Source organism: Petromyzon marinus, chromosome 39 (assembly GCF_048934315.1).
Source record: "Petromyzon marinus isolate PM22_M1 ecotype Great Lakes invasive population chromosome 39, UKy_Petmar_22M1.pri1.0, whole genome shotgun sequence".
Taxonomy (NCBI): domain Eukaryota; kingdom Metazoa; phylum Chordata; class Hyperoartia; order Petromyzontiformes; family Petromyzontidae; genus Petromyzon; species Petromyzon marinus.
Window position 1 is genome coordinate 7,864,787 of NC_133705.1, and position 20,298 is coordinate 7,885,084.

The following is a 20,298-nucleotide window of genomic DNA, read 5'->3' on the forward strand; positions in this document are numbered from 1 at the left end:
TGGACAGACCTCAAATTACGCAGTCTTTCATTCATGTTGTGAATCATAAGTATGATACAGCCATCATTTCTAGGGGCCGTCCATAAATGACGTCACGCACCTGGGGTAGGGGGGGGTCAGACATTTGTGACGATGTGTGACGAGGGGGGGGGGGTGAGAAATGTGATGTCACATCAAAATGCGCAACTTTAAATAAATATAGAATTGTTATAACACTAATTGTTATAACAACACTCCTACAACATCAGAGTGCAGCGCCACATTAAATACGCACTACAATGACAATAGTTTAAAGTGATTTGAAGCATGTTTTATTTTTAAAATGGAAATATGGTTTGGGAGGGGGGCAGAGCTTTGTGACGTCATATTTGAGGGGGGGGGTCTGACTTTTTGTGACGCCGTGTGACGAGGGGGGGGGGTCAAAAATCGTCAAAAATCGCGTGACGTCATTTATGGACGGCTCCCTACTGCCACTTCTGCAATTTCGGTTAAAATTTTATATTTACAAAAAAAATGTCAATGTGTGCCCCAGGTTTGGCTAACGACAGACTGTAATGCACATACCGTGTCAACCCATACGGTTGACCCCGTATTCTTGTACAGGGAACATTGCCTTTCCAGGTCCACACGGCGTACAGCCGTTTCAATATGGGCAAAACATTCGTCTGTTTGTGTTTCTCGCTTGTGATGAGACTTTGTAGGATGAACGTTGAGATTTATAAGGGCGCGGGGTGACTTAATAAGGTCTGAATTGGTCCGCAATAAGATAGGCACGGATAAGGGCCGTTTACCAATATAGGGTGGTAACGTTTCTCACTGCGAGAATTCAAAACGGAAATGGATTTAATCCTGTGGCGTGACGCCAACAGTTACACGTGTTCCCAGATGGCATGATAAATCATAAATAAGATTGATTAAAGTTGTAACAAAAATGTTATTTCAGTTATTTTTGTCGTTGCCCAGGCCTAGCCCATCCTGGCTCAAAAACTCAATGAACGAACCGCAACAATTGTATTATAATTTTGGCGAAAACGCACGCTAATGATTCTAACCATAAGATACTTTTGTTAGAGTTAGATCACGTAAATATATAAACGTGTCGTTAAACCCGCCACCGCCTGACACAGCCAATTATTAAAGTTTGTCACGTAAACAAAACAGCCAGATTTGTGCTGGCTGTCGCCGATGATGCCAGTTATAATTAATGGGAAAATGTTTTGATAAAAATTTTGATTTAAAGCTTTCGTGACTGCAGTAATTCATATTCTTAGCTCTTTCGGTAGTCACGTTAAAGGGAAACAATAAAATATATATAAAACAATTAAATTCTCACGACGTTTCGACTGTAACACAAAGTCATCATCAGGTTTTCACACCTTATTGTTTCCCTTCAACGTGACTTTACCGAAAGAACCAAGAATATAATAGTAATTCCATTTATAATAGCTGGTTTTCATCAAGGAAAACTTCACTGTAATCGAATTGAAAATGTTGTGGGTTTACTCTCCAACACACCGGTGTTGCTGAACTAGTAACAAATTGGCATGTTTTGTTTACGTGACAACGCTTACTAATTGGCTGTGTCAGGTGGTGGCGGGTTTCACGACACATTTATATTTATGCGCTCTAACCCACCAAAAAAACATACGGAAAGCTGCAATAAAACACAAAGGTTCTTTTTACAAGACAACTTTTTTTATTAAACCTTCACAAATGCGTGATAGTAAATCATAGTCCAGTAGATTGGCGAAAGCGTTTTCAAAAACGGGTCCTCCTGTATAAAAAAATATTTCACATCTCTTCCCAAGTCTTATTTATTGTTTTTTTTTAAAAAAACAGTATCATAAAACTGGCTCTTAAAGTGCATTGTATGCATATACAATATATACTATATATAAAACAAGTAACCAGAGTAAATGTTATTACAGTGGAATGTACACTTTTATCAGAATACGAACATCTCAATAAGCCGACAGTGAATTTGTGTATACACATGGCATGTAAAGGTGTGTACATCTGGATAATTAATTTTTGGCAACTTTTAAAAAACATTTTAACGATAAGTAGAGCGAATCTGCATGGCGATGAGTTTGGGAAGGCCTTCATTCAGCAGCTATGATGAGGATATCCATGTAGGTTTGGGATGGCATGACCCCACACCCGTTTACACTTATCCGATTATTTTTTTGTTACCACCTCAAACGAGAGTTCTTCAAACTCCATTCCTTGCGACAAACCATGGGAGGTCGTATTTCACAATTAGAATACAAATCAAGCCGTTACACGTTGCACGCAACTGATGATTGCTAAAACACATTGCGTGTGATGAGTGTGGATTCGAATTAAGAGAGATCATGTTTGTACGCGCTGCGCTACGAACCCGACGACCCAGGTTCGATTCCCGCTCACGGCCAACACCAGTGACGATTATCTGAACTGGTCCTGGGCCTCCCCTAGGTCGACTCAGCCTCAATTCAATACCTGGTGCGATGTTTAAAAACATTGCCACATGGGAGACAAATGCGGCCATGCGTGGTGCTGGCCACCCACCCTGTCATGTGCCAGTCCGGCGTTCATAGGTGCTACTTGCTAACAGCACTTGCCCCAACAGCTTGTTTAGGTTCTACGGGGAATCTTTGTCTTCGGAAACATCAGCACAGGGGAGACAAAGGCGGCCAGGTGGGATGTTGGCCACCTACCCCCATGTGTGCTGCATCGGCCTTAACAGATACTTGCCAACAGCACATGCCCTAACCATATGTTATAGGCTAAACGGGGGATCTTTGTCATTGCATGTGTGTCTCAAGTTGTGTAGCGTGCCAACTCAAACACAGAAATTATGTGCCACCTCCTGCCAGCGAGCCATCAATGACATACCACGTGGCCTCAACATGCACCTGGCCTGGCACAAGCGCTGTGGTGACATCTACAGTGACGAATGGTGGCGGTTGTGCCACATGACAAGAGCGATTTTGCGTGCACGTGTGTACTCTACATGTTTGTCATGTGACACGTCAAGTTAATTGTTTGGCAATCATCAGGCAAGTGCGGTGTGTACCTACTTAATTCGTATTTGAATGCATCAAAAATAGTAGAGTTGGAGAGAGAGGGCCCATGGTAGGTCATCAGCAATGTAAATTTGGAAACCCTGCATTGCTGGAAATTCTCGGTATAAAAGCCACATCCTCCAAATGCAGAATCTTGTGAAATTGAACCAACAGTGTGCGGGAAAATACATAACGGAGGCTCAGCGGCAAACCTTTAAGGTCTATTGAAATGAAGAGCGATTGCTAAGAAGCCCCTTTCAAATGCTAAATAATTGAACAACACTGTGATTGTGGTGAGCAATCATTTTTTTTTACACTTTTCAAAATTGCTCTTCAAACCCAAGCGATATAACTGCGATGCGTAGGGATTAAAGTTAACTATACTTAAATTGTAAAAGGGAAGTTTCTTTCGCGAGTTCTCGTCAACTTAATATCACTGAAACAGTTAAAAATCCCTAACGATGACCCTGCCAAATGTATTTCAGAGTTTCTCGAACATGGCACGAGCCAGCCTCTGGAACACCACGATACACCGAGACAATTTTATGGGAATCATCACGGGCAATATATTCGGCACTGATTTATGTTTTATAGACAAAATAACTCCGTCCACATTCTGTGTCACTGCCGTACCAAGTTGCCATAGCTGCCAATAATAAGTGCTCTTTCCAGTGAATATGGCCGATAACAACTGCCAATGACAACGATTGCCCCAAAATTGCCCAGAGTGTATTGCCGTGGACATTCTGCAGTCGGCCGCAGCATGAGCAGCAGAAAGAACACAATTACTCCACTCCTTTGGCATGCAGAGCATTGCACACCCTGGTCAGGTAGGAAGAATCCGGATAGCTTTCCCTGCAAAACAAACCAAGAGTCAAACAGTTAAGATGTCACATTCTAGAACCCATTTGCCGTTATGATGTTTGACTCCGCGTTTTAGTTTGCTGCACTGGAACCTGTTAATAATAACCCATCATCACGAAATCTACACTCATCCAACCTCCAGTTATCCTCGCAGAGGCTTTTGGCTAACTATCGAATAAAGATTATCACTGCATTGCGCGCTTTCAGATGCGCTTCTGCGGCCGTCTGGAAAGCTCTTCATTCCGATAATAAGAAGCTACTGGAGCTATGCACTTTTAAATCTAAATTGAAAACTAACTTTTTTAGAACTACTTTTTGTGTTTAGTTTGTCCATCCCCCGCACCTCAGATTAGCACAGTTGGCTACGTATGGTGCATACAAATAATAATACTTTACAGCCCTTTGTCAAGCCACTTCCGAATGAAGGCATTTCGCACACCATGTGAATCACGGGGGGATTACTTGACCATACTTCACCGCACCGGTCAAGTACGGGTCACAGGGAGGAGGGTGGGGGGGGTTGTGGTGGGGGGGTACCCCCGCCAGGCACGTTTTCCGCTCACACTGCTCACCCACAGCTGCTGCTGAACACGGCCGTCTTGTGGGGGATCCCGTTCCAGGTGACACGTGCCTGGCCCGAAGTTCCGCCGGTGGCGCGCACCGCGAATGTGAGACCGCGCTGGAAGGCGTTCGTGAGCAGCGACAAAACGCGTCGGCCCTCGGGGCTGTCGGGCAGGTAGGCCTCGAAGGTTCCGCCAAAGTAGGGGCGTCCGGGGTACGGGTCCCGCCTCTGCTTTGAGCCGCACATAGACACAAGGCGCCTGATCGCTTTACTACGGCAGCGGTGGGGCAAAGCAACGGCCGGATGCAGCCCATAGCTTCGCTTCACACGGCCGCGCCACCCTCCCCCACCACCGTGGCCAATCCATCACGCGAATCACCTTAGCTGTCACTAATCGGTTAGCAAAGGGGAATATTTTTTTACCCGACAATGAGTTAATAATCTTGGTCACATGCAGGGGGCCCACGACTAGTTCAGATATTACTCATTGCTAGGCATGGCCGGAAATCAAACTCCAGTTGCCAGATTCATAGGTGAAGTGTTCTAACCGCTATATCACAGCTCCCTCCTCGTGCTCTACACGTGCCAAAAACATGAGTTGTGAGAGCAATAAACTGTGCATTTAAAGGTCCCTTGATTTACATTACACAAATACAAACAGCATCGTGAATTGCCAGTGAGCAATGTTAGAAAACAAAATCCCTACAAACCCCTTGGATGCCATCAGGGATGTTGTAGGTGATCTTGATGGTCAGCTGCTTGCTGTGTCCCGGCAGAGGAAAATTGAGCACGGCTGAGCTCATGCTGCCTCCGAGGTCCGATCCTGCCACTGCTCCCTCAGCCGCCGCCGCCTCTCCCAACAGACACTTGGGGCAGAACGAAGCCCTCGCCTCTGCCGGGACCCTGGGTGGCGACCCCAGGCAGCCATCGCAGAGGCAATGCCCGCAGTTCAGCCTCACCACTTGCCCAGAGAATTGCTGGCACCGGGAGCACGTCTTTTCCAGGGACAGCAGGGGCGCCGGCGACGTTCGGCAATGCTCGCTAAGCTCATCCCGCGGCGATGCCCGTCCCTCCCCAGCGGCGTTCGCCGGGTTCCTTCTTGAGCCACCGAGCTCCTCCAGGGAGGTCCACCTCCGCATGCCCGCGGCCGAGCCATCGCCTGTCCACAGGCCCTCGCTGGCGCGCTCCTTGATGGCGGCGGAGTGCCTGGAGGAGAGGCCCTGTCCGAACACGTTGGTTTCTTTAAGGGCGGCCCCGTCCAGGTTGGTTTTGGTCGAGACGGCAGACGCCAGCAAGTCCTGAGATTTCTGCAGCCTCCTGCCCATGTCCCGCGTCTTGCAGGCGTCCGCGCGCGAATCCTTCGGCTTCTGCGCATTCCGCACGGGCGTCTGACGCGCCACGTTGCGCGGCAGCGACGACGACCGTCTCAGCGCGCCGCTCGCCGAGCCCCTCTCCACCTCCACGTTGTCCTGCCGTCCTCGCGACTCCGATGACCTCGGCTTGGCGCTCGGCTCCTTCGCCGGGGGGCTACGCAGGGTCGCGGCTTTCGCCCCCCTGGCCTCGAAGCTGAACCTGTTTGGCAAAATTCTGGAGCTGGTTTTCGCGCCTTCGAGGCCTCTGGTCTGCTTCTGCTGATGCCTCTGTGGCAGGGCGTGAGGGTTCCGCCTGCTGTCGCCCTCGCCAAAGTGTCGAGGGGAGACTTGCGAATCCTTTTCCGAGGAAGCAGAATGCGGGGCACGGCCGGACGGCTCGCGAGAGACGCACGCGGCAAGCAGCTCTGCGAGGCCGTGCACAGCCGCCAGGCAGCCATCCTTCTGACCCACAATCACGATGAGGTCGTTGTGCCGTGTGAGCAGTAGGGGAGGATTCCTCTGCTGGAGGTCCGTGCTGTAAATTTGAATCTCCTCCTCGGACAGTTGCACGGCAACGCCGTCCATCAGGAGGTACTCTATGTGTAAACTGTAGCACTTGTTCAGGTACCAGACCAGAAACACCTTCGATGCATCCTCCACTTTACCTGCGCCTGTCGCACACGCCGTGAGCTTCAACACCAGGTTTGGCTTCTGCTGCAGGATGGTGATCTGAACGTTGTACCTCTTCAGGATGCCGTCGAGCTCCACTTTGCAGAACTTCTCCAAGTACTGGAATCTCAAGGCGTCCACCGAGAATGTGTCATCGGCGATCTTCTCGACGTTGGACTGTTTCTTCACGGCGGATTCCACATGGTGCGCGTCGGAACAATTTCTCCTTCTGCCTCGGTCTGCCTCCTCCCTGGGCTGGAGGTGTTCAGCCAAAGCAGACGCACCGTGGTCTGGAGCATTCGAAGGGCCCCTGTCCACTCGCACGCTGCTCGCGCTCGGAAAGTAGAAATGCGAGGAGGCGTAGAAGTCCGTCGTTCGCTGCTCATTGTGCAGAGATAGCATTTCTTCCGGACATCGATCGAAGCCCGCGGAGTGCTGAAACTTGCTGCTTAACGACGCGGTAGAAGACGAAGACGTTGATGCACCATTGGATTCTCCGATAAAGTCCGACCCGCCCAGTGGCCATGAAAGGACGTCAGCAGCAGCGCCGGTATCATTGGCGGTCGCACTTTCATATCTAATGCCACTTTGCTCCGCCGAGTGCTTGCTTCTGGCGCCCGCTTCGTGGCCAACTGCACGAGGAGCTTGTCTGTTTGACGGGCCCAGCTGCTTCTCCGCTTCGCGCTGGTCATCGGCGACGGTGGTATTGACCATTCTGAGCTCGTTGGCAGCGGCCACGCACTCCTCGCTCCTGCCAACCACACAGATGCCGCCGGCGCTTTCGGAGAACAGCACCTCGGGGAACCTCTCCTTGAGCCGCCTCCACACGTGCTTCATGGTCGCTATGCCGTGTATGCCGCCACTCTCCCGCAGCAGGTTGATTTCGTCGATCGGGATGAACTGCTGGCCCAGCGTTTTCTCCACGGAACTGTAGAGCTGAGCAATTTCCTTCCCGAAGCTCCCGGGGTCACATTCCGGGATGGATTTGTTCGCAGACGAAAACTGAAGCGTCACGATATCGCCGTCAACGCGCTTGGCGACGTCCACGTTGTACTTACCACCCAGCTCTCTGAAGCGTGCTTTGTGAAACGTCTCAATGTACGTCCATACCATTGTGTCCATGGCCACACTTTCGGGACAACAGCTGCGATCAAACGGCTCGTCCGGGGTTTGCGACGACCGAAATGGCACGTCTAGGCTCTGTGACCGCAACGGAATTTTTGAGGAGACGTCTGCTGATCTGACCCTCGAGCCTCTCTCCTGCAAGAACGCCTTGGACATCGTGGCACACTGCTGCTTTCTGCCCATCGTGTCTTTCAGGACACCGTCCGAGGAGCCGGAGAATTCATTCACCTCGTCGTGTCTTCCCAAAAACGACGACCTGTAAGAATTGACATCAGTATTTGTGCAATCCACCTGCCTCCTGGCAAACGCCGACATCCCGTACATTTCAGGCAATGCATAGCCATGCGAGGTGTCTGTCTGGCCCTCGTAGGTTTTGTTGGACGCCCTGCCGTCTGAATTGGCTCCGCCTCCGCTGGTGGTGTTGGTGGTGGACGCCTTTTCTTTGGCCCCAGCTTCGTCTTTCAGAAAATTAGAGCTCATACTCCCGGACATATTGTAAAGACCTTCAGTGGTACGGGCATCAAACGTTTTGTATAAAAGTGCCGATTTGGTGAACGTGTCTCCCTCTAGGATGCCACGCTGATCGTCGTCTGGTAATTTATTGTAGGATTTAAGTTCATTGGCTGCTTCATACACCTTAGTGATCTCTCCAACCAGACAGAACTCTGCTTGGTATCGCTTTATAAGAATTTCTTTGTACTTATTCTGCATGGCTTGGCATATTTTCGTCAGCTTCTCCACGCTTAAAGACGCCGGACTTAGGTCGACCCACTCTTGGCAAAGCTTGTCCTGAAATGTCTGATAAAACGTGGACAGCTCATTCCTCGCTCTGCACATCTTGCGTTTACCGTCGGCGTCGTCCAGCCGCCCCACCGCCTGCGACTGAAAATACACGGTGGTGATCTCTCCGCTCTCACACTCGACGCACTCGGCGTGGTTCCTGCTCAAGACGTCGTCGTACTGCTGCTTGTAGAATTTCTTGACGTACTGAAACACGTCCGTGTCCATCGCCACCGAATATTCTTCGCTGTGCAGACCCCGCTCGGGCAGCGCCACCACGTGAGCGCCGGCTCTTTGCGTGGGCTGCGCCTTCTTGTCGTGAAGCGCCGCCGATCTGGCGCGCGTCTCCGTTTCTTGAGCGGCTCTGGGTGCCGCGCCTTTTGCGGCCTCCGTCGGGGTCGCTGTAGAATTTTTCGGGTGACCGATGGCTTTTTCTCTGTTGGGTACTTTAGTGGAAGTGTCACCGTGGGTGCCGCCATGTGACCAGTCGAGAGGCTGCTTCTGATTGTCCGCCTTCACGGGCTCGGCTCCGTTATTGGCCCTCAACTGTGAAGAGGTGGACGACAGAGCTGCAGCGCTCTCGGAGGTGAATTGACAGTTGTTGGTTTGCACTGAAACTGACCTGCTATCCAACTGCTGCAGCCCCACCGGTCTCGGGTGGGAAATTCTGTTGTTGGAAAGTTTACTTTTGTCGGCAACTATTTGTTGATGAGGAGCCTGGACCATGGTAGATACAGTCCTGTTAACGAGACCTACCTCCGGCATTTTGCTGTTGTCTGCTTTCAAAGACATTAACTTGCACTTTTCAATGTGCTCCAATGAAAGACGGTCACCGGCCTCCTCTTGCGGAAAGGGTCTTTTACACTCCGCCTTGTGTTGTGGGTCCACTGATGGATGCGATGGGTCCGGAAGCGCCTTTGCATTTGAGTGCTGCTTGGAAAATACTTTATTGATTTCGAAACTTTCATCGGCGGCCCTCTGCGAGGACGGGTTACGGTTGGCGGCGTCCTCTGGCAGCCGGTGACTCGTGGTGCCGAAATGTCCCGCCGCCGACCCGTGCTCTACCAAGGAGAATCCGCCATTGTGCTCGCTGCTCGCGAGGTAGAGCAGCTCGTCGTGCACTCTCTGCACTTCGCGGAATGTCCCCTCCACGACGCACTGCGCTGCCGCCCTCCTGTGGTACAGCCCCGAGCTTTTCAACAGGCCCAGGACCGCCGCGTCGTCCCGCAGCGTCTCCAGGTTCACCACCATCGTCACCTTCTCGATAACCTGCGAGGGCAGCGTTCATACCGACCACGTTTGCAACGGATAAAACTAGAGACGGAAGACCGTGCGTCCGGTAAGCACACCGATCTTGTGATCTGGAGGTCGCCGATTCGATTCGATCTCCCGGCGTGGAAGTGGAAAAAGATGGACAACTTTGTTCAAATTTCACTTCCTCAGACCACACATCAGTAGGAATGTGTGTACGATTAGTCCAACAGCAGGTGACATGTGATGGGGTAGTGTGTGTACTTCCACCTGCGGCCATCTGGAACTCTCTTTCTTCCGATATTAGGAAGCCACTGGACCTGTGCACTTTTCAATTTTGATTGAAAACTCATTTAATATAACTGCTTGTTGTGTTTACTTTGTTGTCCTTCCTCGCACCTCCGATTAGCACGGTTGGCTACGTAAGGTGCGAAAGAAATTCAACATACACACGTACAGAAAATACCGTGCTCTGTAAAACTCCTGGTGGAGGCCCCTTCCGCCAACAGTGGCGTGAGCAACTCTACCTTATAGCAAGGCACGACACACACGAGGCGTGGTGAATTTGCAGGGTTCTCGCCTTATTGTCGCTGTATGGAGACACCTGCAGCTCGTGTTCCACCTTGTCGATGCTCACGATGTGTGGCCTGTGCTTCATCACCCGTCTTGCCACTGAACACGTCCGGCGTTCAAGGGACAGAGGAAACATCTTCGGGTGACAAAGGCAGTGCTGGGGTGAGCATGCACGGTAGGCGAGAGCGTATATATACAAAGATCATCCCGTATAGCCATAACAGACTTTTGGGTGAAGTGCTGTTAGTGAGCATCTATGAAGGCCGGCACGGGGCACATGAGGGGGTAGAGTGAGGGAAAAAAAGTATTTGATCCCCTGCTGATTTTGTACGTTTGCTCACTGACAAATAAAGTATCAGTCTATAATTTTAATGGTAGGTTTATTTGAACAGTGAGAGACAGAATAACAAAACCCTTGTTGGCAATCACAGAGGTCAGACGTTTCTTGTAGTTGGCCACCAGGTTTGCACACATCTCAGGAGGGATTTTGTCCCACTCGTCTTTGCAGAACTTCTCCAAGTCATTAAGGTTTCGAGGCTGACGTTTGGCAACTCGAACTGGCTAGGCCACTCCAGGACCTTAATGTGCTTCTTCTTGAGCCACTCCATTGTTGCCTTGGCCGTGTGTTTTGGATCATTGTCATGCTGGAATACCCATCCACGACCCATTTTCAATGCCCTGGCTGAGGGAAGGAGGTTCTCACCCAAGATTTGACGGTACATGGCCCCATCCATCGTCCCTTTGATGCGGTGAAGTTGTCCTGTCCCCTTAGCAGAAAAACACCCCCAAAGCATAATGTTTACACCTCCATGTTTGACGGTGGAGATGGTGTTCTTGGGGTCATAGGCAGCATTCGTCCTCCTTCTGGGCCGATTCCTAACCGTTCTCATGATCAATGCAACTCCACGAGGTGAGATCTTGCATGGAGCCCCAGGCCGAGGGAGATTGACAGTTCTTTTGTGTTTCTTCCATTTGCGAATAATCGCACCAACTGTTGTTACCTTCTCACTAAGCTGCTTGGTAATGGTCTTGTAGCCCATTCCAGCCTTGTGTAGGTCTACAATCTTGTCCCTGACATCCTTGGAGAGCTCTTTGGTCTTGGCCATGGTGGAGAGTTTGGAATCTGATTGATTGCTTCTGTGGACAGTTGTCTTTTATACAGGTAACAAGCTGAGATTAGGAGCACTCCCTTTAAGAGTGTGTTCCTAATCTCAGCTCGTTACCTGTATAAAAGACACCTGGGAGCCAGAAATCTTTCTGATTGAGAGGGGGTCAAATCCTCATTTCCCTCATTAAAATGCAAATCAATGTATAACATTTTTGACATGCGTTTTTCTGGAATTTTGTTGTTGTTATTCTCTCTCACTGTTCAAATAAACCTACCATTAAAATGATAGACTGATCATTTTTTTGTCAGTGGGCAAACGTATAAAATCAGCAGGGGATCAAATACTTTTTTCCCTCACTGTAGGTGGCTAGCACCACGCCCGGTCACCTTTGTCTCCCGAGTGGCGATGTTTACACACACCGCACCGGGTACTCATTTGTATGTAAGTATGTTGAACTTCTTTCGCACCATACATAGCCGACCGTGCTAATCGGAGGTGTGGGGAGAAGGACAACTCGGCGAAGTCCTGGACCAGTTCAGATAATTGTCAATGGTGTTGGCTGTGAGCTGGAATCGAACTCGGGTCGCCAGGTTCGTAACGCGGTGTGCTAACCGCTACGCACTGCTACCTACCCTGTGAGTCTTGGAAGGTGAGCAGGGCACAGCCGGCCATCTCCGTCGGGTAGATCACCTCCAGCACCTCCCCGCCGCCCTTGCTCGGCTTGAGGAAGTGGATGAGCAGCTTATCGCGGAGCGTCTCCTCGTTGTACCCGAGCGGCACGCGGCGGACCCACACGCGGCGTCCGTCCACCTGCGCCACCTCGCCCCGGCTCGCGCCCGGCTCCTGGCTCATCATGCTGCCGTCGCCACCGGCGGCTCTCTCAGCGAGCGGCGAGACACTGCCAGGACGCCGACGATGGTCGGTCGTTAATCTGTTTAGGGTATTTTGCACAGAATGTTGCTCGACTGTGGACGGTGTAGAGTCGGGCTTTCACCCATCACATTTTGTGTTCCGATTAAGAATGATTTTGCATACATTCAGCTGTTGCTGCTGCTGGTAAATGTGTTTATATTTCACGCTTTTGCAAAATAAGTAAGTACCTATGTATTTTGGTGTTTATTGTTTTAGTATATTAACAATTTGGACGAACAGGTACCATATAATTAATTTATATTGCCAATTTGTACCATCAGGTGTGACCGATTAAAAAAAAACATTTCACGAATTTACCTCCGAAATCCTCAGCATGAATTTTAAGCGATTCACGAAACGTTGCCAGAATGACGACGGTTCATCGTTAATCTACCTTGAGGATTTGCACAACGTTGCTAGCTCTTCATTGCGTTGTTCATGTGCTGGCTGCATCTTTTTTTTAGTTTATTTATTTTGGTATAGCCCTGTGAGCCATTCGGCTCTTAAATCGGGTGCAACCACAACAAACAAAAAAAACGAACAAGAAAAACATCTTAAAGTGACTATGTGACTGTGCAAACATAAAATCCATGAAAAAAAACAGCTAAATATTCCTGAAAAAAGCACCATGCACCAACGCTGTGTGCAAAAAATCCCAGTGGGATGCAAGTCAAACAACAACAACAACCACAAGAAAACTTAGATTAAGGCCATCAGTCTAACTCCGTACTACAACAAAACAAACATGTCCAAACCAAAAAACGTTTTCGAAATCACCAAAAAATAAAGCCATAATTGCAACGTAACAGTGATCACAGGGACTGTGACCGGATTTTTACAATAAACTACATAAATAACATGTAACACCAAATCCTAGAGCCATAGCTGGCTGCATGAGTTACTCTACCACAACAACAGAATCAGTCGGCGTATACAATTTTTCAATGCACCTTTAGGATCAGCGCACTAAATCAAAATACAGATAAAACTTTGCAGCGGTCATCCAGAGCGAAACATTTCATTTTAGGCCACTGAATAGCAGTGGCAGCTAGGGGTGTACAACTCCTCTAGAGCAGTTTTGAGTGAAGATCTCATAGGTAGTGATTCAAGTTGCAGTTTATTGGCAATAGCATTCCAGACCCTGGGGGCATCAATAGCAAAGGCCCTTCCTCCAGTTTTTGTACGGCAATTGGGAATGTGAAGCTGGTAAATGTGCGAAGACCTGAGGTCAAATTTGTTCTTTGAAATTTAGAGGAGATCCAGCAGGTAGTCTGTGGATTTTTTTGTAAGTACATCGTGAATAAATAAGATCTGGTGCACAAGCCGTCGAACATTAAGAGACGTTAAGTTTGACCCAATTTAGAGATCACAGTGGTGAGTCCTATATGGGCAGTTCAATGTTAAACTTAAGGCCGAGTGATAGATGGAATCAAGCTTCTTCAGTACAGTACTTGGGGCTGATTTATACACGATGTCAGAGTAGTCAAGTAGAGGCAGTATGGTAGCTTTTATCAATTCCAAACGGAACATTGGGGGAAGCAGTGCTTGTGTCGATACAGAAAACCAATTTTTATTTTTGTCTTTTTACCAATATAATCAATGTGATCTTCAAAATTCAGTTTTGAATCCAGGATGACCCCAAGATACTTATAGCTGACTTGCTCTATTTGATAATTATTTAAGGAATGTAATTGGGGAAAAATAACTTCCTGCTTTAGTCCCGGAGAGAAGCATAGCACCTTGGTTTTGGAGGTATTCAGGACTAGTTTAAGAGCAACTAGCTGATGTTGTCGTTTGTTGAAATCACCCTGTAGCTTAGCAATCACGTCATCCAGAGAGCGGCCAGCAGTAATCAGTATCGTGCCATCTGCAAAAAGATTTACCCTGGAATGATCCAGGTCAGTGCCCATGTCATTGACATAAAGAGAGAACAAAAGGGGGCCGAGGATGGAACCCTGTGGAACCCCTTTTGTTATCTTAACACTTTGATCTCCAACCATCTGTGAATACAGTTTGGGTGCGAGAAAATAGGTAATTTTGTAACCATTTTACTGCGTTTTCGGAAAAACCGAGGCAACTTAGTTTACTAAGCAGGGTGTTGTGGTCTACTGTATCAAAAGCTTTGGACACGTCAAGAAAAAGACAGGCACAGTACTGCTTATTATCAAGGCTACTGTAAATGTGATTCAGAGTCTAATGCAGCAGATGTGGTGCTGTATTTTTTTCGGAACCCAGATTGTTTTAGATGTAGTAGATTGTTGGTGGACAGGAAACTGCTTATTTGGTAGGTCAATAATTTTAAAAAAATGTTCATCAACGGGGACAAAATTGAGATAGGTCGGTATTTTATTTGGATCATCTTTATGGCCCCCTTTGTGAAGTGGACAGACGTAGGAATGTTTCCATCTTCTGAACAAGCTCCCGAGTAAGGTCCCTAGCATCGTGGAGTGAACATTTAATGTGCTTATGCTTTTATTTGTTTACGAATTTCCCAGTTTTTTGCAGAACAAAATGCTGGACAATCACAACTGAAACACATTGGAGAGCTGCTCAGCACAACCACCGACACCTACGCACGCAGTAGCATTACTTCCTGGTATTCATGTAGCCAGGCCCATTGCCTAATCACGTTTTTGCAGCTGCTGGCAAGGGTGTATAAATAATACATCTTTACACGTCGTATCCCCACTCATTTCGGTGCGTCGACAAGTGCGCGGATATTCCCAAAAAAGGCACGTGTGACCGAACATCACTCTGGATTGTATAGAAGCTTCTATTCTCACCCGCATCTCAAGAGGCTGTACAACACAGCTGACTATGTCCATCAAGGAGGCAGATATAACAAAGACCCCCTATTTAACAGACTGTTGGGGCAACTGCTGTTGGCGAGCACCAATGAAAGCCGGCACGGCACACGAGGCGGAGGAGGAGGTGGGGGGGGTGGATGGAGCTAGCTGGCCAGCACCACGCCCGGCCGCCTTTGTCTCCTCGATGCTGTTTACACAGTCCATCAGTTACTGTACTCATTTGAGGCTGAGTCGTTCCAGGGCAGGACCAGAACCAGCTCCGATATTCATCACTGGCGTTGGCCGTGAGCGGGAATCAAACTCAAGTCGCAGAGTTCGTAGCACAATGCGCGAACCACCTTGCGCACGCGCGCGCGCACAGAGAGAGATCGTTGGGGACAAGCGCTGTTAGCGAGTAGCAGCAGCACCTACGAAGGCCGGAAGGTGGGGTGGCCAGCACCACCACGCCCAGCCGCCTTTGTCTCCCCAGTAGCGATGTGTTTTTTTTTTACGCACCGCACCAGGTAACTCATTTGAGGCCGAGTCGACCTAAGCGGAGGCCCAGGACCGGTTCAGATAAATCTTCACCGGTGTCGGTAAACTTCGGGATGGAATCTGAGTGCTCCACCACCACCAGCACCGTCTTGGCCACGGATTAATAATTACTGAATTTGTTGTTGTTATCGATGAGTGGAGTTAAGCGATGCACGCTTTGGGGGAATTCCGTACCCTGGCCGTATTATTCTTATACAGGGACATTGACTTGGTCAGGTCCATACGGCGTACAGCCGTTTCAATACGGGTAACAACAACAACATTATATTCTTGGTTCTTTAGGTAAAGTCACGTAGAAGGGAAACAATAAAATAATAAAAATATAAAACAATAAAATTCTCACGACGTTGCCACTGCAACACAAGCAATCATCAGGTGTGAAAAGTTTATTGCTGTGGTTTTTCACACCTGATGATGATTGCTTGTGTTGCAGTCGAAACGTCGTGAGAATTGTATTGTTTTATATTTTTATTATTTTATTGTTTCCCTTCTACGTGACTTTACCGAAAGAACCAAGAATATGAATCCCTGCAGTCACGAAAGCTTTAAATCAAAGTTTAATAAGATTGTCTATTTGTGTTGTGTTTCTCCCTTGTGATGGGACTTTGTAGGATGAACGTTGAGATTTATAAGGGGCACGGGATGACCAATAAGGTGTGAATTGGTCTGTAATAAAGCAGGCAGCACTGATAAGGTATGGAACTCACATTGCGGAGCACAACAACAAGGCACAACAACAACCAACGAGGAACAAAATGCAGCTGTACGACCGCCAGCAATTGTCGCCGTCCGGGGGGAAAGCGACGACTCGTCAGACCGGGCCCGCGTCGCGTTCAGCGGCAGACGACGACGACGACTGAGAGAGACCGACGGTGGAGTCGAGATGAAATCACGGGGAAAGAGGGCAGCCAGACAGACTGGAACCGCCTCGGAGAGAGATGAGAGAGAGTGATGAGAGAGAGAGATGAGAGAGTGATGAGAGAGTGATGAGAGAGAGAGTGATCAGAGAGAGATGAGAGAGTGATGAGAGAGTGATGAGAGAGGAGAGAGAGATGAGAGAGTGATGAGAGAAAGAGAGATGAGAGAGCAGAGAGATGAGAGAGTGATGAGAGAAAGAGAGATGAGAGAGTGATGAGAGAAAGAGAGATGAAAGAGTGATGAGAGAAAGAGAGATGAAAGAGTGATGAGAGAAAGGGTGATGTGAGAGAGATAAGAGAGTGATGAGAGAGAGATGACAGAGAGATGAGAGAAAGAGAGATGACAGAGTGATGAGAGAAAGAGAGATGAGAGAGTGATGAGAGAGAGTGATGAGAGAGTGATGAGAGAAAGAGATGAGAGAGATGAGAGAAAGAGAGATGAGAGAGAGATGAGAGAGTGATGAGAGAGTGATGAGAGAGAGATGAGAGAGAGATGAGAGAGTGATGAGAGAGATGAGAGAGGAGAGAGTGATGAGAGATGAGAGTGATGAGAGAGGAGAGAGAGATGAGAGGGTGATGAGAGATGAGAGAGAGATATGAGAGATGAGAGAGATATGAGTGATGAGAGAGATGAGAGAGATGAGAGTGATGAGAGGGAGAGAGATGAGAGGATAGAAGAGAGGAGAGATAGATGAGAGTGCGAGAGATGAGAGAGATGAGAGAGAGATGAGAGAAAGAGAGATGATAGATATGAGAGTGATGAGAGAAAGTGATGAGAGAGAGATGAGAGTGATGAGAGAGAGTGATGAGAGAGATGAGAGAGAGTGATGAGAGAGATGAGCGAGTGATGAGAAAGAGAGATGAGAGAGTGAGAGAGATGACAGAGAGATGACAGTGAGATGAGAGTGATGAGAGAGATGACAGAGAGTGAGAGAGATATGAGAGAGATGAGAGTGATGAGAGAGAGATATGAGAGAGAGAGAGATGAGAGAGAGAGATGAGAGAGTGATGAGAGATGAGCGAGTGATGAGAAAGAGAGATGAGAGAGTGAGAGAGATGACAGAGAGTGATGAGAGAGAGATGAGAGAGAGATGAGAGAGATGAGAGTGATGAGAGAGAGAGATGAGAGAGAGTGATGAGAGAGATGACAGAGTGAGAGAGTTGAGAGAGACGAGAGCGAATTGAGAGGAAGGACGTCCGAAGGGAGACGGAGTTTTGATGAAATCCGACTCGCGTTGTAAGCAGGCGATGTGGGATTGTGGGAGGGGGGTCGCGATTGTGAGAACCGCGAGGGGCTTGGATGGAACCTGCTCGGGAGGGAGGCCTTCATCCAGCAGAGGATCAATCATAGCTGATGTTGGTGATCGATTGATTCTCACGTCGAACCAAACACATTTCACTGCCTCAACGGCGCGGTTGAATACGGAACAGCCGAGTTTAACAACAACACCGACAACAACAACACCACCGACAACAACACCACCGACAACAACAACACCGACAACAACAACACCGACAACAACAACACCGACAACAACAACACCGACAACAACAACAACAGCACCGACAACAACAACAACACCGACAACAACACCACCGACAACAACAACAACACCGACACCGACAACAACAACACCGACAACAACAACACCGACAACAACACCGATAGGGAACTGCACGCGTTAATGCAGCTGTCGGCCTGGTCGTTGCTGCTGCTGCTGGCCGTGGTGGTAGTCGTGGTGCTACCGTCAACCACCACCAGCAGCAGCAGCACAACAACAACGACGATGATGCCGCCAACTCCACTGCTGGATGAAAGCCTCCCCGCAATCCGCCATGTTAACGATCCCACCGGAGGCGCCGATTTCATCGCTCCATCTCCTCGCCTCATCTCCCCCCACCACCACCGCCACTGCCAACGCCGCCTACCGCTCTCAATGCAAGTCCGAGGACCATCATCACCACCACCTCTCGCCCACACCTCGCACGCGTTCGTGTGACGAGGGCCCACGGGTTTGACAGCCCATTTCTCAACCGCGATCGTCCCTCACGCCGAACCCACCACCACCAACAACAACACCACCACCAACACCACCACCACGCACAGCCCACAAGACTCACCCGGCCGATTCAGCTCACAGCGGCGCACTTGCGTTGGGGTGGTGATGGGGGTGGTGGTGGTGGTGATGGGGGTGGTGCCAGGATGGAGTGCAGGGAGCTGTAGGAAGAGGAGGGTGGTGGTGGTGGTGAGCGAGGCTGGGAAGGGGGAGAGAGCACGGCGCGTGTGTGTGTGTTGGTGGGATAAGAGGCGGAGGGTCGCGCTTGTGGCAGTGCGGAATCGGGTCTCGGCTGTGACGCGCCGTTGGGGGGTTGCAATGACGCAGGCGAGTGACGTCATGAGCGCGGTGATGTCATGATCGCGGTGAAGTCATGAGCGCGGTGATGTCATGAGCGCGGTGATCTCATGATCGCGGTGATGGCATGAGCGCGGTGATGTCATGATCGCGGTGATGTCATGGTCGCGGTGATGTCATGATTGCGGTGAAGTCATGAGCGCGGTGATGTCATGATCGCGATGATGTCATGATCGCGGTGATGGCATGAGCGCGGTGATGGCATGAGCGCGGTGATGGCATGAGCGCGGTGATGTCATGGTCGCGGTGATGTCATGGTCGCGGTGATGTCATGAGCGCGGTGATGTCATGAGCGCGGTGATCTCATGATCGCGGTGATGTCATGAGCGCGGTGATGTCATGATCGCGGTGATGTCATGATCGCGGTGATGGCATGAGCGCGGTGGTGGCATGAGCGCGGTGATGTCATGATCGCGGTGATGTCATGAGCGCGGTGATGTCATGATCGCGGTGATGTCATGATCGCGGTGATGTCATGATCGCGGTGATGGCATGAGCGCGGTGATGGCATGAGCGCGGTGATGTCATGATCGCGGTGATGTCATGAGCGCGGTGAAGTCATGACCGCGGGGATGTCATGAGCGCGGTGATGTCATGAGCGCAGTCATGTTATGTTCGCTTTGCCAAGAGCGAGCGTCAGGCGGAGGGGAAATAGACTCCACCTCCTCATTCTCCCAGCCTTCTCCCAATCTCCCCTTCCCAACCTCCTCCTCCTGCCAATCTTCCCCCCTCCTCATCCCAACCTCCCAATCTCCCCCCCTACTCATCCTCCCAATCTCCCCCCCTCCTCATCCTCCCAATCTCCCCCCCCCTCATCCTAACCTCCCAATCTCCCCCCCTCCTCATCCTCCCAATCTCCCCCCCCCTCATCCTAACCTCCCAATCTCCCCCCCTCCTCATCCCAACCTCCCAATCTCCCCCCCCCCCTCCTCCTGCCAATCTTCCCCCCTCCTCATCCCAACCTCCCAATCTCCCCCCCTCCTCATCCTCCCAATCTCCCCCCCCCTCATCCTAACCTCCCAATCTCCCCCCCCTCATCCTAACCTCCCAATCTCCCCCCCCTCATCCTAACCTCCCAATCTCCCCCCCCTCCTCATCCCAACCTCCCAATCTCCCCCCCCCCACCTCTCAATCTCCCCTCCCAATCTCCGATCCCTTAACCACGTCGGCGCTATTGTGACGTCAATGTTGAGTTGAGAAAGGGGGACACCCCCTCCCCCCCCCCCCCCCCAACAACCACCACCACCACGCATAGAACATTCTTCGTGGAGATGGAGCGATTGAATTGCACTCGAATACAAAAGGGGGGGGGGGCAGGTATGGAGAGCGCTACATCGCACTGTCGCAGACGAGCCAATAAATTAAAACGACTGCGCGTTTAT

At 49.8% G+C, this 20,298-nt stretch overlaps 1 protein-coding gene across 3 annotated transcripts; it reads right to left on the bottom strand.

Moving 5' to 3' along the window:
• Positions 1 to 1,673: 1,673 nt before the first annotated feature.
• LOC116950515 (uncharacterized) lies at positions 1,674 to 19,025 on the bottom strand. Of its 3 annotated transcripts, none has more exons than XM_076072882.1 (6): positions 18,624 to 19,025; positions 11,965 to 12,230; positions 10,231 to 10,322; positions 5,184 to 9,668; positions 4,484 to 4,732; positions 1,674 to 3,902 (listed from the first exon to the last, which is right to left on the bottom strand). In XM_076072882.1, exons 2-6 carry the CDS (start codon positions 12,185 to 12,187, stop codon positions 3,669 to 3,671), a joined length of 5,283 nt encoding a protein of 1,760 aa, XP_075928997.1. In that variant the 5' UTR covers positions 12,188 to 12,230; positions 18,624 to 19,025; the 3' UTR covers positions 1,674 to 3,668. The 3 variants fall into 3 exon arrangements, with proteins under 3 accessions (XP_075928997.1, XP_075928996.1, XP_032824238.1); XM_076072881.1 differs by having other exon boundaries at positions 11,965 to 12,263; XM_032968347.2 differs by having other exon boundaries at positions 3,693 to 3,902; positions 4,484 to 4,701; positions 11,965 to 12,263.
• Positions 19,026 to 20,298: the final 1,273 nt, after the last annotated feature.